Here is a 13,297-nt window from a genome sequence, read left to right as displayed (position 1 = left end):
AACTTGAGGATAAAGGATATGAGTTATCTAGGTGTTATAAATATTTTATGGCCCAAATTCATATCCAATAAGAGGTGGATTAGATCCCAAGAACATCCTCTGAAGAAGGTCCAAATCAGGCCCTGTTGGACCAATTTAGCACCTAAAACGTGTCCAAACTTGCAGCCCATGAATCCCTATATAAAGCCACATTTCTATAGAATAAAAAGGATTTACTTGATGTCCAATAATGGTACAATAGTTGTGCTAGATGTTGAGTGCAAGTTGGTGTCAAGTTGTTTGCAAATTTCCTTCAAGATTTCCAAGATTTTCAAGATTCTATCCAAGATTTGTTTGGGACTTATTTCCATATATTATGGGACTATATTTATTTATTTCTTAGTTAGTTAAGGTTACGTTTTCCTTTTACTAAAAACTTTGGAATTAATTTCCAAGAATGACTTGGTTTTTACTTCCTAGTATTTTCCTCTTCGTAAGGTAGTTGGAGTTGTTGTCCAAAGTAGTTTAGGACTTTATTTACTTGTTGTTTAGGTAGAATTTCGTGACCATATAAAGGGGTGTCTTCTTTGTTTTTAGATTTTAGATTATTATAGACTATTATCAATAAAAATTGTAAGATTTTTCTTGCACTCTTGTGTGTGGCTACTCTTAGATTTATTCTTCAACCTTCAAGACTCAACTTAATGTAGTAAGATGAATTCTTCGAAATCTTATATCACTTCTAGGTATTCAAGGAAGGTGATAAGTTTAGGCTTATTGTTGTTCTTGTCATTCTAAAGGGTCAGGTTTCACAATCTATCTCTTATTTTTAACCTCTACCAAAGACGATTAGTTCTTCATTAGCTAATTGTTGTTGTTTGGATTAACTTTCAAGAATAGACTTCTTGAATTCAAAAAACTCTTTCTTGAATTCAATCTATCTTTAATTTATGCCTTTTTCGTTTCTTTATTTTCTTTTAGCTTCCGCACATTTCTTGGTTTAGTAATTCTTGAATCCCCTATCGTGTTGTTATCAAGGTATGGACGTCATCATACCTATCCACATAACTCTATTAGACACTTGCTTATGACTCGTAAAACCTACGAGCCTAGTGCTCTAATACCACCTTGTCACGGCCCAAAATCACCTGTCGCGATGGCACCTAACTCAACCCGCTAGGTAAGCTAACTGACAGATAAAAAACACTTATCTGAGATATTTACAAATTTATCCAAGACCTGGTAGTACGACTCATGAGCTTCTAAGACTTGGAATTTACAAAGCTAGTATGAATAAATACATGTTCTATTTGAAAGATACATAAATAGAATAACAAAACCTACGCTATCAAGGATAAAAGGCAGCTATATCTGGAATGCACGAACATCTTCAGAATCAACACTCGATATCACCAGCAACTAGACTTCAGAAATCTGTGCACATCATACAGAAGTGTAGTATCAGTACAACCGACCCTATGTACTGGCAAGTATTTTGTCTAACCTCGTCAAAGTATTAACGAGACTTTTAGTTAAAAGATGTTTGTTATTATAACCTGTACATTAGATTAACAATAAAAATAGTTGAAAGCATAACAGATAAAAGTACCATATACAACTCTGCGAGACAGTCAACAATTACTAAAAGGAATCACAATAGTATATTTACAATCTTTCCTGGTATAAGAAGTATATCCAAGATATCACGTCAAACAACACGGTAATACCTTTCGTGCTTCTATCTCTGCCTCACCATATATATATATATATATATAATTTATTTGTGACAAATCAATTAGCATGGCAACACCCTTCGTGCGTTGAACTCATCCTCCCTAATGTACGTGTAACAAAACCAAGCAGATGATAGAAATATCGATAACAGGAATTACAAAGTAGGAAATACGCAAGTACAACAATAGACAAGGATACATATGTGGGCAATAGTAAAACACTAAGTGAAAAGCATGTGAGTAATAACAACAATTAGAAAACAAAGAATATCAACTTCAATTAACTAGCATATTGGAGGCCTAAGTACAAATATAATAAATAAGACGAAAATACATGATTTTTACAAGATGACAGGTAAGGGCATGAATGGATAACATGGTAAAAGGCTTATACTAAAGTGTAACAGAATAGATACAACATTAGTATAATAATATACATGGTATTTACAAGTTATACGAGTAAAAGGTATGAGCAACACAACAATAATTGAGATAGACATCAATGACAGGACAATAGCAACAAGTCACATCAGATCTATTATTATAACAATAATAGTTCAAGGTAAAGACATGAAAGTATACACGGAAGACTAATATCAAACATAATGCGAGTCCCTCATCCTCGCCTGCACGGAAACACCCATTGAGCCATGACCTCACGATAACATACAAGCATAACAATATAAATGAAATGGCACGACATCACCATTCGTGCTTTTACTCTCAATAATGTGGCACGACATCAAAATCTGACCACAAGTGGATTATCATTAAAAGAAATGGTAAGGTGTCGACCAAGCCATAGTCGTACCCACAAGGCATAATAGCGATGAGTATCTCAGCCATTACCGAGATCGAGCCATCAGAAGGCTTGCACGGCAGAATATATGTCGTAATACTTGAGCGATTAACGAAGAGTATAGTCAAGAGGGGATATGCTGGTTAAAGACCATTGGATAAAGGAGAAGATTGGTAATATATATATGAGGTAGGAAGGCAAGAAAGGGGGGGGGGTTCCCAAAAGAGAAAAAGGAATAGAGGAATGGGAGGAGACCTCCAACAACAAAGCAAAAGCCTAGATTTTGGTTACAAGCCTTTGTAATCGTTATTGTTGAATCAATAAAGATAGATCTCATAGATATCAATGACATTCCTTCCTTTCCTTCTTTGCTCTAACAAATACAGAACAATGTATCAAAGATGTAAGCTTATCATTTTACGTTTGATGTCTTTTAATCTTTCTAAGAAATGTTATACAAGCTCGGCCTCATTCGATTCTCATATTCAATATGCTTAGATCTAGAGTTAATTATGTTTAGCTAAGATTTATCCTCCATTTTCTTTATTAATTAGTTTAACGAAAAGCTTAGCACTTTTTGGTCAAACAATTTGGCGCCGTCTGTGGGGATTTCTTAGCCAAATCTTTAGTTTCCTTTAGGTCTAAAGCCAACCAAGTATCATTTTCGGGCTATCGTAACCTCACCATCTCGGTATAAACACCGACTCGAAAAAGTGATAGATAATCCTTCGAGATGACCAAACCAATCTGGGTTGGATCTCTACATGAAGTCGAAGTCATGTCCGACGTCTATGCAAAACCCACGCCTCATCTGTAGCGATGGGTTTGGCATGTCATATGCATGTTCGAAGTAGGACCACATTCACTACACACCTGGCGTGACTGCAATCCTATTGAATGTGTTTGCGGTATGTACCGGCCTATACTCCCACCTATTAGGAAAGAATGATAGCGTACTGAGTGATTCTCTAAAATAATGGGCGTATCCTGCCCTATTTTCGTACCCACACGCGCTGTGTGATTTATAAACGATTATGACATATTTCCCTTGTTGTTTGTGCATATCGGGCGGGATCGAATTGGGACTCGGACTCGAGACCCCATAGGAGAAGTAAGTCTAGCCCACGAGAAGCCTAGATGTGACCAACGATGAAGTCAAACGTGGCTACCAAATCTGAAACCGCCATTCGAGCACGGGGTGAAGCAAGTAACCCCACAACGCCTCTCCCCCTTCACCGACTTTCTAGGTCAAGATAACAGGCAATTCCGTTTGGATTTAACTTATCATACTCTCTTTGGCTAAGAACAGGAACAGGAGCATTCTGACAGGTATGCAAACGAGGAGCAAACACCACTAGACACCGGGAAAATGTTCGACACTGTACCATCTCGCAATCAACGACCGAGCAAAGCCTTCTGCGCCATGCCATATCATAAATAACAGATTTGACCCAGAACAGGCCGACATTATTACAAAATGATCTCTGGAAACAGGGACTGAGCATCGGGTCCATGAAACATATAGCCTCCCCAACCGACGAAGCATGGGCTAGAAAGGCCTAGTGCCCAGAAACCCGAACAAAAGGTTCATCATCCGTCTCGCCAAATGCCTTTTCTGGGCCGAGCAACGAAGAGACCGGATAAACCAGGACTCTACCAATGCGTGCAAATTACACAACGACACATAGTACTCTGCAATGAAAGCAAAGTTAAGCAAACTGGGACTCACCTATGAAATGCACAGTATTCTTCAATGAAAGCAAAGTTAAGAAAACTTGGACTTACCCATGAAACACACAGTATTTTCCAATGAAAGAAAAGTTAAGCGAACTGGGACTCACATATGAAAACACACAGTATCTCCAATGAAAGCAAATCCAAGCATACCGGGACTCACCCCGATGCACGCATAAACAACACAACGATGTGTAATGTTCTCTAATAAAAATAATACAATAGTTTACAATTCCAACCTCGCTGGAATTAACAGCCTTACGTATATCGGCCATCGCCAAATGAAAGGAAAGTTCAACCTCGCTCGAATTTACAATGGGTTACAGTTCCGACCTTGCTCGAATTAATACCTTTATGGCTATTGCCAACAAAAGGAAAGTTCGACCTCGCTCAAATTTACAACGGTTTACAATTCTGACCTCGCTCGAATTAACACCCTTACGTCATCGGCCATCTCCAAACAAAAGGAAAGTTCGACCTCACTCGAATTTACAACGGGTTACAATTCTGACCTCGCTCGAATTAACACCCTTATGGTCATCGGCCATCACCAAAAGTCGACCTGACTTCGCTCGAACATATAAGTCAAAACTGACTTCGCCCAAGTTGGCAAGTCTAAATTTGACTCGTTCGAATATACAAATCAAGATTGACTTCGCCCAAGTTGGCAAGTCTAAATTCGAACTCGTTCAAATATACAAATCAAGATTGACTTTGCCAAATTTGGCAAGTCTAAATTCAACCTTGTTCGAATACACAAATCAAGATTGACTTCACCCAAGTTGGCAAGTCTAAATTTGACCTCGTTCAAATATACAAATAAAGATTGACTTTTCCCAAGTTGGCAAGTCTAAATTTAACCTCGTTCGAATACACAAGTCAATATTGACTTTGCCCAAGTTGGCAAGTCTAAATTCGACCTTGTTCGAATATACAAATCAAGATTGACTCCGTCCAAACTGGCAAGTCTAAATTCGACCCCGTTCGAATATACAAATCAAGAATGACTCCGCACAAATTGGCAAATCAGAAGTCAACCTCGCCCGAACTTGCACAACAGGATCCAATTTCACTCGAGTCAAGTAAACCAGATCCACCCTCATTTGAATTCCCAATTAGAAGATTGGGGACTTATCACGGAGAAATCTGAAAGTCTTCTCCCCCAAAAAAAAACAAAACAAAAAGAAAAATGGGGGAGAAGGAGAAAGAAAGTCAAGAGATACATAAACAGAGGCGAAGTAACTATTTCATTCAAATGTACGTACATAACAACCACGCCTTACAAAATGCCGAAACAGGCCCTCAAGAAAAAAGTAAAAATAAGCGATAAAAGGACAAAAAAACTAAGTACAAAGTTGCAACAATGTTTCACTCGGCGTCACCTCCACCGCCATTCTCCCCAGCGTCATCATCATCAGAAAGGAGACCATCCTCAATATCAACACCCTCACCAGCTTCTGGTGTCGCAGGGTCATAACCACAGGAAATACGAGCTTCGCGTGCCTTTGCCCGAGCATCTTCAAAGGTGGCCTCTGGAACATTCCCCGCCTCCCACAAACCCTTGTATATATCACGTTGGGACTCAGCATAAACCCATAGCTCATACAGGCGGTGGGGAACAGTGGCTGAAGCAGACTCTTGAGACGAAGTTTGAGCCAATAACTGCGCCTTCTCAGCTTCAAGAACCGCAACTCGGTTCCCCAAGATCGAAGCGTCCCAATCAAGTTCACCAATTTTCTCCTCGAGCCATGCCTCCCTCCTTGGACTTGAGAACACGGATAGTATCCTCTAGTGCCGCTGCCCTCGCCAAAGCCAACACTCGATCATTCTCCATCTCGACCACTTTATTTTCTAGCTCGACCACTTTCTCCGTCCATTCTGCACTCAGAGTGTCAACCTTAGTAGAATTTGGCTCAAGCTCAGCTCATAAAGATAGCACCTTTTCCTGAAGGTCCTCGCAGTCCACGACAACCCCTTTGCCTAACTCAAGATCTTCGCCCTTGGCATGAAGCAGCTCCTAAAGCTCACTACATCTATGGATAGTTCCTCATATTTTTTATCCAACTCCTCCCTGGTAGACTAGGTACTGTCACCCGCTCTGAGCTGCTCGTGCATCTCACGACATCTATTGCGATACCGTCAACACTTTTCATCCATCTTCAGAAAAATCTCGGCCCGAGTCTTAGACCTACATGCACTCTCAACCTCCAACATGTAAGTCTAAAAAAGGGAAGAAGTGAGGGAATAAAGGAGTCAGTAAAGACAAAGGTCACAAAGCAAATAAAACTAAAAGGAACTCACCCTTAGGCCCATCGCGGCTGCAACGCGTGACAACTCGGAGTCGTTGACATTCTGAAGAGCTCCATTTTTGGCGGCAGAGCATAGAAGATCAAACTGGGGCACCAAATCCACTGTGTCTTGCAGTAGGTTGAGATCCGACAGAATTACGAGTATTTGGGAAGGGCCTTCCGCTCTTACCACAATTCGGGTAAAGCCCTCCTCAAACATCCTCATATCCTCAGGGTCAATGTCGGTTTCAGATTCATAATCCTCAACCCTGATGCCCTTCCCCTTCTCATTGGCCAAAGAAGGGGCATAGTTCTGCCAAGATATTAAAGGGTCGCCCGAAACAATAACGGCTGTCTCAAAACTCCATCTCTCCTCCACATTATCCCCATGAATGCTTGCAACAAGCATTGTCTCCACGGCTGGGTTGACACCACCTCCGGTTTTGGGCACCACCGGGGCAAGGTCATCCCTTGAAGATGTTTCGGCTGGAGAAGCCTTTTCCAACACTACCCTTCGTCTCTTCGATGGGGCCTCTCCACTACCAACGCGAGAAGATTCGCCCGTTGAACGGACTGTAGGAATCGAAATCTCCGGCTAAGGAGTAACCTCCAAGCATACGGCTTTGGCCGTAGGCGTAGGTTGGGCAGTAACTATTGGTGCAGGTTGGGCAGTAGCCCTCGGCGCAGGCCGGGCAGAGGGCGCCGATTGACGAAATGCGAGCGGAGGAGCCCTTGTCCTTCTCACTCCTCTCTAACCTATCAACAAGGAGGGATTAGATCATATAACGACAAGGTTAAAGAAACTATGAAGCAGAGAACAAAGCAAAACTACAACAAGCCGATTCACTAGTAAGAGGCTTGCGCCCAACTTCTTATGAAAAGACGCCAACTCATGAATCCCCACCGTGTGAGGGAGAATTATGCTCACCCACTCGCGGATATCGGCAACTAGCGAGGTAGGTAGTCTTTCAACTACAAAAACAAAAAATAAGTCCACATCAAAGTAGCCAAAAGGAAGGCGATCGACGACCATCTTAAGAAAATTCACAAAGTAAACAGGGGAAAACTCACGAGCGAAGTTCCACATCTCTGGAAACCCTACCAAGTTTGCCACAAGGTGCTCTATCCGCACATAGAAGTAGCTTTCCCAAAAGCGGTGATTGGATTTATCGTCCATCTTCACCACCAAACTTTTGGTTCCATGATAGCTCATATGGATCATCGTACCCCGAAGAAAATGAGGGGCGCAGATGTGGAGCATGTGCCCTAGGGAAATTACTCGGTCGGCCAGATCCACATACTTGATGCGCATAAGAAAGAGCTTGTATGCATACAGAGAGAGTGTAACCGGGCACACTTCGTAGAAGAGGTAGAAATCCACCACCAGATAAGGAAGGGGAAGCGTATACCCTATAACAAAGGGATACGCGTAAAATATGCAATAGCCCAGGTGGTGCAAATGCACTATGTTCTGCCCCACTAGTACCATTTTGATATGATCGAGGATTCCCAACTTGGCTTTGAGCGTTGTGATTTCCACATCATCCATAGTGGAAGGAACGAGCTTCGGTTCATCTCCGGTAGGTCTGTTTAAATTAGTCCTCGTCTTCCTGGGATGGGGAACTACCTTATCCACTGTCGAAAACCCCTCGTCTTCCACCATTTCTACTACATCTTCGAGTAGGGATACATGACTTTTCGTTACCGGAGTACCAACAATTTTATAAGACTGGGAAAAAGCACTAGCCATTTGTCTTCTTCGATCGAAATAAATGAGAACGATGAAGGAAAGAAGGTAATGGTCATATCAAATTCTAGCAAAAACAGAAGTATGAAAGGCTAGAGAAGGGGAAGGAAGTTTGCAAAGTTATTTCTTAGACAATTGAAAAGCGCAACAATCAAATGAGAGGCTTCTCCCCTATTTATAGGGACATAAAATGCCCTTAGCGGAAAAACCAAGAGCTGCCAATCAGAAAATAGAAAGGGCATAGGAAATTATATGGTGCCTGGGAAACGTGCGCCATAATGATGCATAATAAGCATTCATGATATCCTGAATTTATGTGACGATCCAATTCTGAACTGACGAAATGGTTTAATAAAACTCTTGAAGCGTCACATCGCTACCTCGCCATAAGGACCTCTTTCCTCGCATAGCATGTTCACATTTCTCCTAATATTTTTCAATAGAATCTGCCCATTGAGCTCACCAAGAGGCGACCCCAACGGGCGAAGGGGCTAACTGTATGGGTCAAAATCTAACCATAAGTGGATTATCATTAAAAGGAATGGTAAGGGGTCGACAAATAACTAGGGATTCTAGTCTATTTTATACTCCTTTTTGCTTGAGTTTTGGACTAAAAATGTATACAAGTAATCCCGAAAGATTACATGTTGTGCTTGTTTCCAGGGGGTTTGATAAATAAAAGTGACAAGTTGTCAAAACCATCTCAAAAAGGAGTAAAACCTGCACAAGTACCATGAACAAGCAAGGCACTGTTGTAACATATGATCCACTACAGCTACAACAGACCCACCGCGGCCGCAGTCCATTTAGTGCGGTCCGCGGTGGAAATGATTAGAGAGATACAACTTTGGAAGCTCAAAAATGCGGTCCGAGGTAGATTCTTCGCGGCCGCATTAGCCTCTTCACGGCCGCAATCCATTTTATGCGGTCCATGGAAAGGGGATTCAGAGAGGTGAGAGTTTCGAAGTTGGAAGCCACTGCGGTTCGCGGTCTATTTTGTGCGGTCCGCAGTGAAGCCAATGCGATCGCGGTGCATTTTATGCGGTCTGCGGTGGCCAGATTCAAAGACTGAGAAATGAAGATAAAAAGCCTCACCGCGGCCGCGGTGCATTTTCTGTGGTCCGTGGTACCTCCGTCCGGGGTATTTTTTTCCAAAAGATTCGGCCCTGTATAAATACTTCTTTTTCATATTTTTAGGGCATCTTTATCTTAGCAGATCACATTAATGGCGGTTTTAGTCCATTTTGAGTAATTTGTAGCTGGTTTAACACTAAATCTTCAATTCTTAGTTTGTAATCATATTATATGGGTTATTCTTCATCTAAATATCTAATTTCTTCCATTGTTGTGAGTAGCTAGACCCATTAGCTAGGGTTGTGGCTCAACCCTAGTGTGGGTATTTGATGAGTCTTTTGTTTTAAGGCTTAGATGTTTGTGGGTAGTTGATATTTGGACTGATTTGTATTTTCCATGTTGAATTAGTGGTTTTAGACACTAATTTGTGCCTTTTTGACTTGGGCTTTTCTTGAGAAATAGAGCTTGAGTCTAGGAAAATCAATCCAACAAGAAATTGGGGTGTATTCAAGAGATTGATAGCCCCAATTAAAGGATTAAACCTAGAGATAGTGATACCCGACTTGAGCCTATATTGCTTGCACAATTTTGACACCCAATTGGTTTTGAGAAAGTCAATTAGGGCAAAGTCACTCAAGATACCGAGAGGTTTAGAGTGAGTAGTTCCGTGCATTGGCTATATTGCAATTCCCAACATAACAACTTTGCCTTAGGCTTTAGAACCCGTCAAATATTCACCTAGGAGAAAGTCACTTCCCCAGTGCCTCTTTAACCATTTAGAAAACCTTACAAGCATCCATACTTAGTTTAATTTAGTATATCATTAGCATAAAATTAGAAGTAACAAACAAATAAATATGATTGGAAGTGTAATTAAGAGCACTACACACTACTAGTTTAGATAGGAATCCAAATCCCAAATATTCTAGCTCCATGTGGATTCAATCCCGACCTTCTCGGGTAAAAGCTGCATTGATCGCTCTTACCACTTTGTAGTGGTGTTGGGTTGGACCCGATCACTTTTTGGTGTCGTTGCTGGGGAGCTAGCTAACGATTTTTGCTATCTATCTAAATAGTTTTGTATATTGTTTTTCTTTCTTTCTGTGTTACTAATTTGTGTGTGTCGCCAACTCAGGTACAAAATGGCAGCAAACAACAACAACGCACCTCTTAGAGACCTTCCACCGGGGGAGGAAGTAGATGACAATATTGATAATGAGGTACCTATAGTGCCTCAAACTCAAAGGAGAGGCTGCCAGACCAATGATAATGTTCCAGACCCTCCCCCACCACCTCCAAGAGTGGCTACTCGGGTGCTTCCAAACCAAGGATATGCTAGTGCAATTGTCCCACCCCAGATCCGGGCGAGCAATTTCCAAATTACAAATATGATGCTGACTTTGTTGGAGCAACAAGGGTATTTCATAGGTTCTCCCATCAGAATGCTTACAAACATCTTAAGGGTTTCGTGGATACCTATTGGGGGAGCAAGCAAACAAATGTGTCAGAGGATGCACTTCGGTTGAGATTATTCCCTTTTTCACTTAGAGGGAAGGCTTTTGACTAGCTTGAAAGGCTTCCCAACCATTCCATCACTACTTGGGATGAGTTGGCGGATAAATTTATTGCAAAGTGTTTCTCGCCGGGCCATATAGAGACCATGAGGGATCAAAATTTTAGCTTTCAAGCAGGAGCCCAACGATCCACTGTATGAGATATGGGAGAGATATCAGACCATGGTAAAGGAATGCCCAAATAATGATATAATTGAGGCGATGATACAACAAACATTCTACCGGGGCATTAACACAACAAATCAGTGCATAGTGAACCAACTCGCCGGGGGAAATTTCATGAACACACTGTATAATGAGGCTAATGCAATATTGGATGAGATGGCTGACACATCCTCCGCTTGGCAAAGTAGAGCCAATGTGCCACATGGTGACCCCATGGTTATTCACTTGTACAAAGAGCTCTATGATCATGGGCAGGCAATAACAGAACTGACAACAATAATGAACCAGCTAGCAAAGGTACAATTACAACACGTTCAAAATCCATGACAAGTAAATGTTATGGAGGGTGTCAACATGTTAGTGAACAAAATAAGACAAAGAGGTCAATAGAACCAAGGGAGTTCGGATCAATATGACCAAGATAGTGGTGGGTTCCAAGATGATGGGTATGATGAGCAGAATGAAGAAGCGCAACATGTGAACAACTATCCGGGCCAAACGGGCAATTCTTCCAACCAACAACAATGGAGACCCCAAGGCAATTGGGGAAATCCACAACAACAAGGGAATAGTAATTGGGCGAATAATAACCAAAATTCAAATTGGGCCAACTAGAACAATAATTAGGGTAATTGGAGTGGCAACAACAACAACTGGGGTGGAAACAACAATCAGAGTGGTTGGAACAATGGCAACCAAGAAAATCGGGGGCAAGGCTTCCAAAGGCCCCCGATGTATCAACAACCGAACAATCTACCCCCATTTCCATACCAAGGTCCTAGTTCTTCCAACAATGAAATGGGGAGAATCGAAATAATGTTTGAACAGATGATGAAAAAGAATACTGACTCTGATGCCTAGTTGGCATCCCATAATACTTCAATCAGAAACTTGGAGGTTCAATTAGGCCCAATCTCGCAATCCTTGAATACTCGCCCTAAGGGGGCTCTACCTAGTGATATGGAAGTTAACCCGAAGGGTGGGAACAATTTCGGGCATGTAATGGTGGTACCTACAAGAAATGAATAAGGCAGTGATGTGAATACCTCCAAACAAAAAGAAATTCCGAGTGATGAAGTTGAGTTGCAAGAGGGTGAGATCCATTTGGTGGTTGAGAATGTGATTGATGAGAATGTGAATGAAGAAGTGAGGATTGATATCCAAGATGCTGAGGTGGAAACTCAGAATGACGTGAACCCATCTAGGGAACACATAATAGACATGCCAGAAATAGTTGTGCCTAAAGCCAAGGCCCCTTTGCCAAGGCCACCTCCACCTTATCCTCAAAGGCTTGCGAAGCAGAAAAATGAGAACCAGTTTAAGAAGTTCATTGACATGATGAATAGCTTATCAATTAATGCGCCATTGGTGGAGGCTCTAGAACAAATGCCGAGGTATGCTAAGTTCATGAAAGACTTGGTGAAAAAGAAAAGATCCATGGATTATGAGACCATCAAGATGGCCCACCAAGTTAGTGTAATAGTACACTCGATCGCTCTGAAGCTAGAAAATCCTGGTACTTTCACCATTCCTTACACCATTGGGAGTGCAAACTTTGCAAAATCTCTATGTGATTTGGGGGCAAGAATCAACTTGATGCCTTACTCCGTTTTCAAGAATTTAGGTATTGGTCAACCTAGGGATACTTCAGTGAGGTTGCAAATGGCGGATAGAACTATAAAGAGGTTGCTTGGTATTGTAGATGATGTCCTTGTTCGGGTGGAAAAGTTCAGTTTGCTAGTGAGGTAGATTATGTGTTTCCGATCATATTAGAAAGACCTTTCCTTACAACTGGGAAGGCCTTAGTTGACGTGGAAGCAGGGGAACTCACCTTCCGGGTGGGTGATGAGAAAGTGATCTTTCATGTGTGCAAGTTAATGAAGTAGCCCAACAGTTCTGAAGTGTGCTATTTTGTGGATCTTGTCACGTCAGTGATAGTTGATGCTACTAGTGCAATGATCAATGTGAAGGACCCTCTAGAAGAGGTATTGTTGAATCTTGATGTAAATAAGGATGAAGGCCGGTGGAGTGTGTCAATGCTTTACATGGAATGTGCTCTTACTCTTATGAGCCTCATAAACTCTCTTTGGATCTTGAGAATAGGAAGACTCCACCAACAAAGCCCTCAATCGAGGAACCTCCCGTATTGGAGTTGAAGTGGTTGCCTCCATACCGCAGGTATGAATTATTAGACCCTAGTTCAA

The 13,297-nt window shown here is 41.6% G+C and overlaps 1 protein-coding gene across 1 annotated transcript; it reads left to right on the top strand.

Annotated features, from left to right (window-relative positions):
• Positions 1-12,431: 12,431 nt before the first annotated feature.
• Positions 12,432-12,842, top strand: LOC142162209 (uncharacterized). The gene has a single exon (XM_075218531.1). The coding sequence runs from the start codon at positions 12,432-12,434 to the stop codon at positions 12,840-12,842; it is 411 nt and encodes a 136-aa protein (XP_075074632.1).
• The last annotated feature ends 455 nt before the right edge of the window (positions 12,843-13,297 follow it).

The sequence above is a fragment of the Nicotiana tabacum genome, chromosome 7 (assembly GCF_000715075.1).
Source record: "Nicotiana tabacum cultivar K326 chromosome 7, ASM71507v2, whole genome shotgun sequence".
In the NCBI taxonomy this organism is placed as follows: domain Eukaryota; kingdom Viridiplantae; phylum Streptophyta; class Magnoliopsida; order Solanales; family Solanaceae; genus Nicotiana; species Nicotiana tabacum.
Note: the sequence above shows the minus strand (reverse complement) of the source record. Positions and strands in the feature narration are given on the sequence as shown.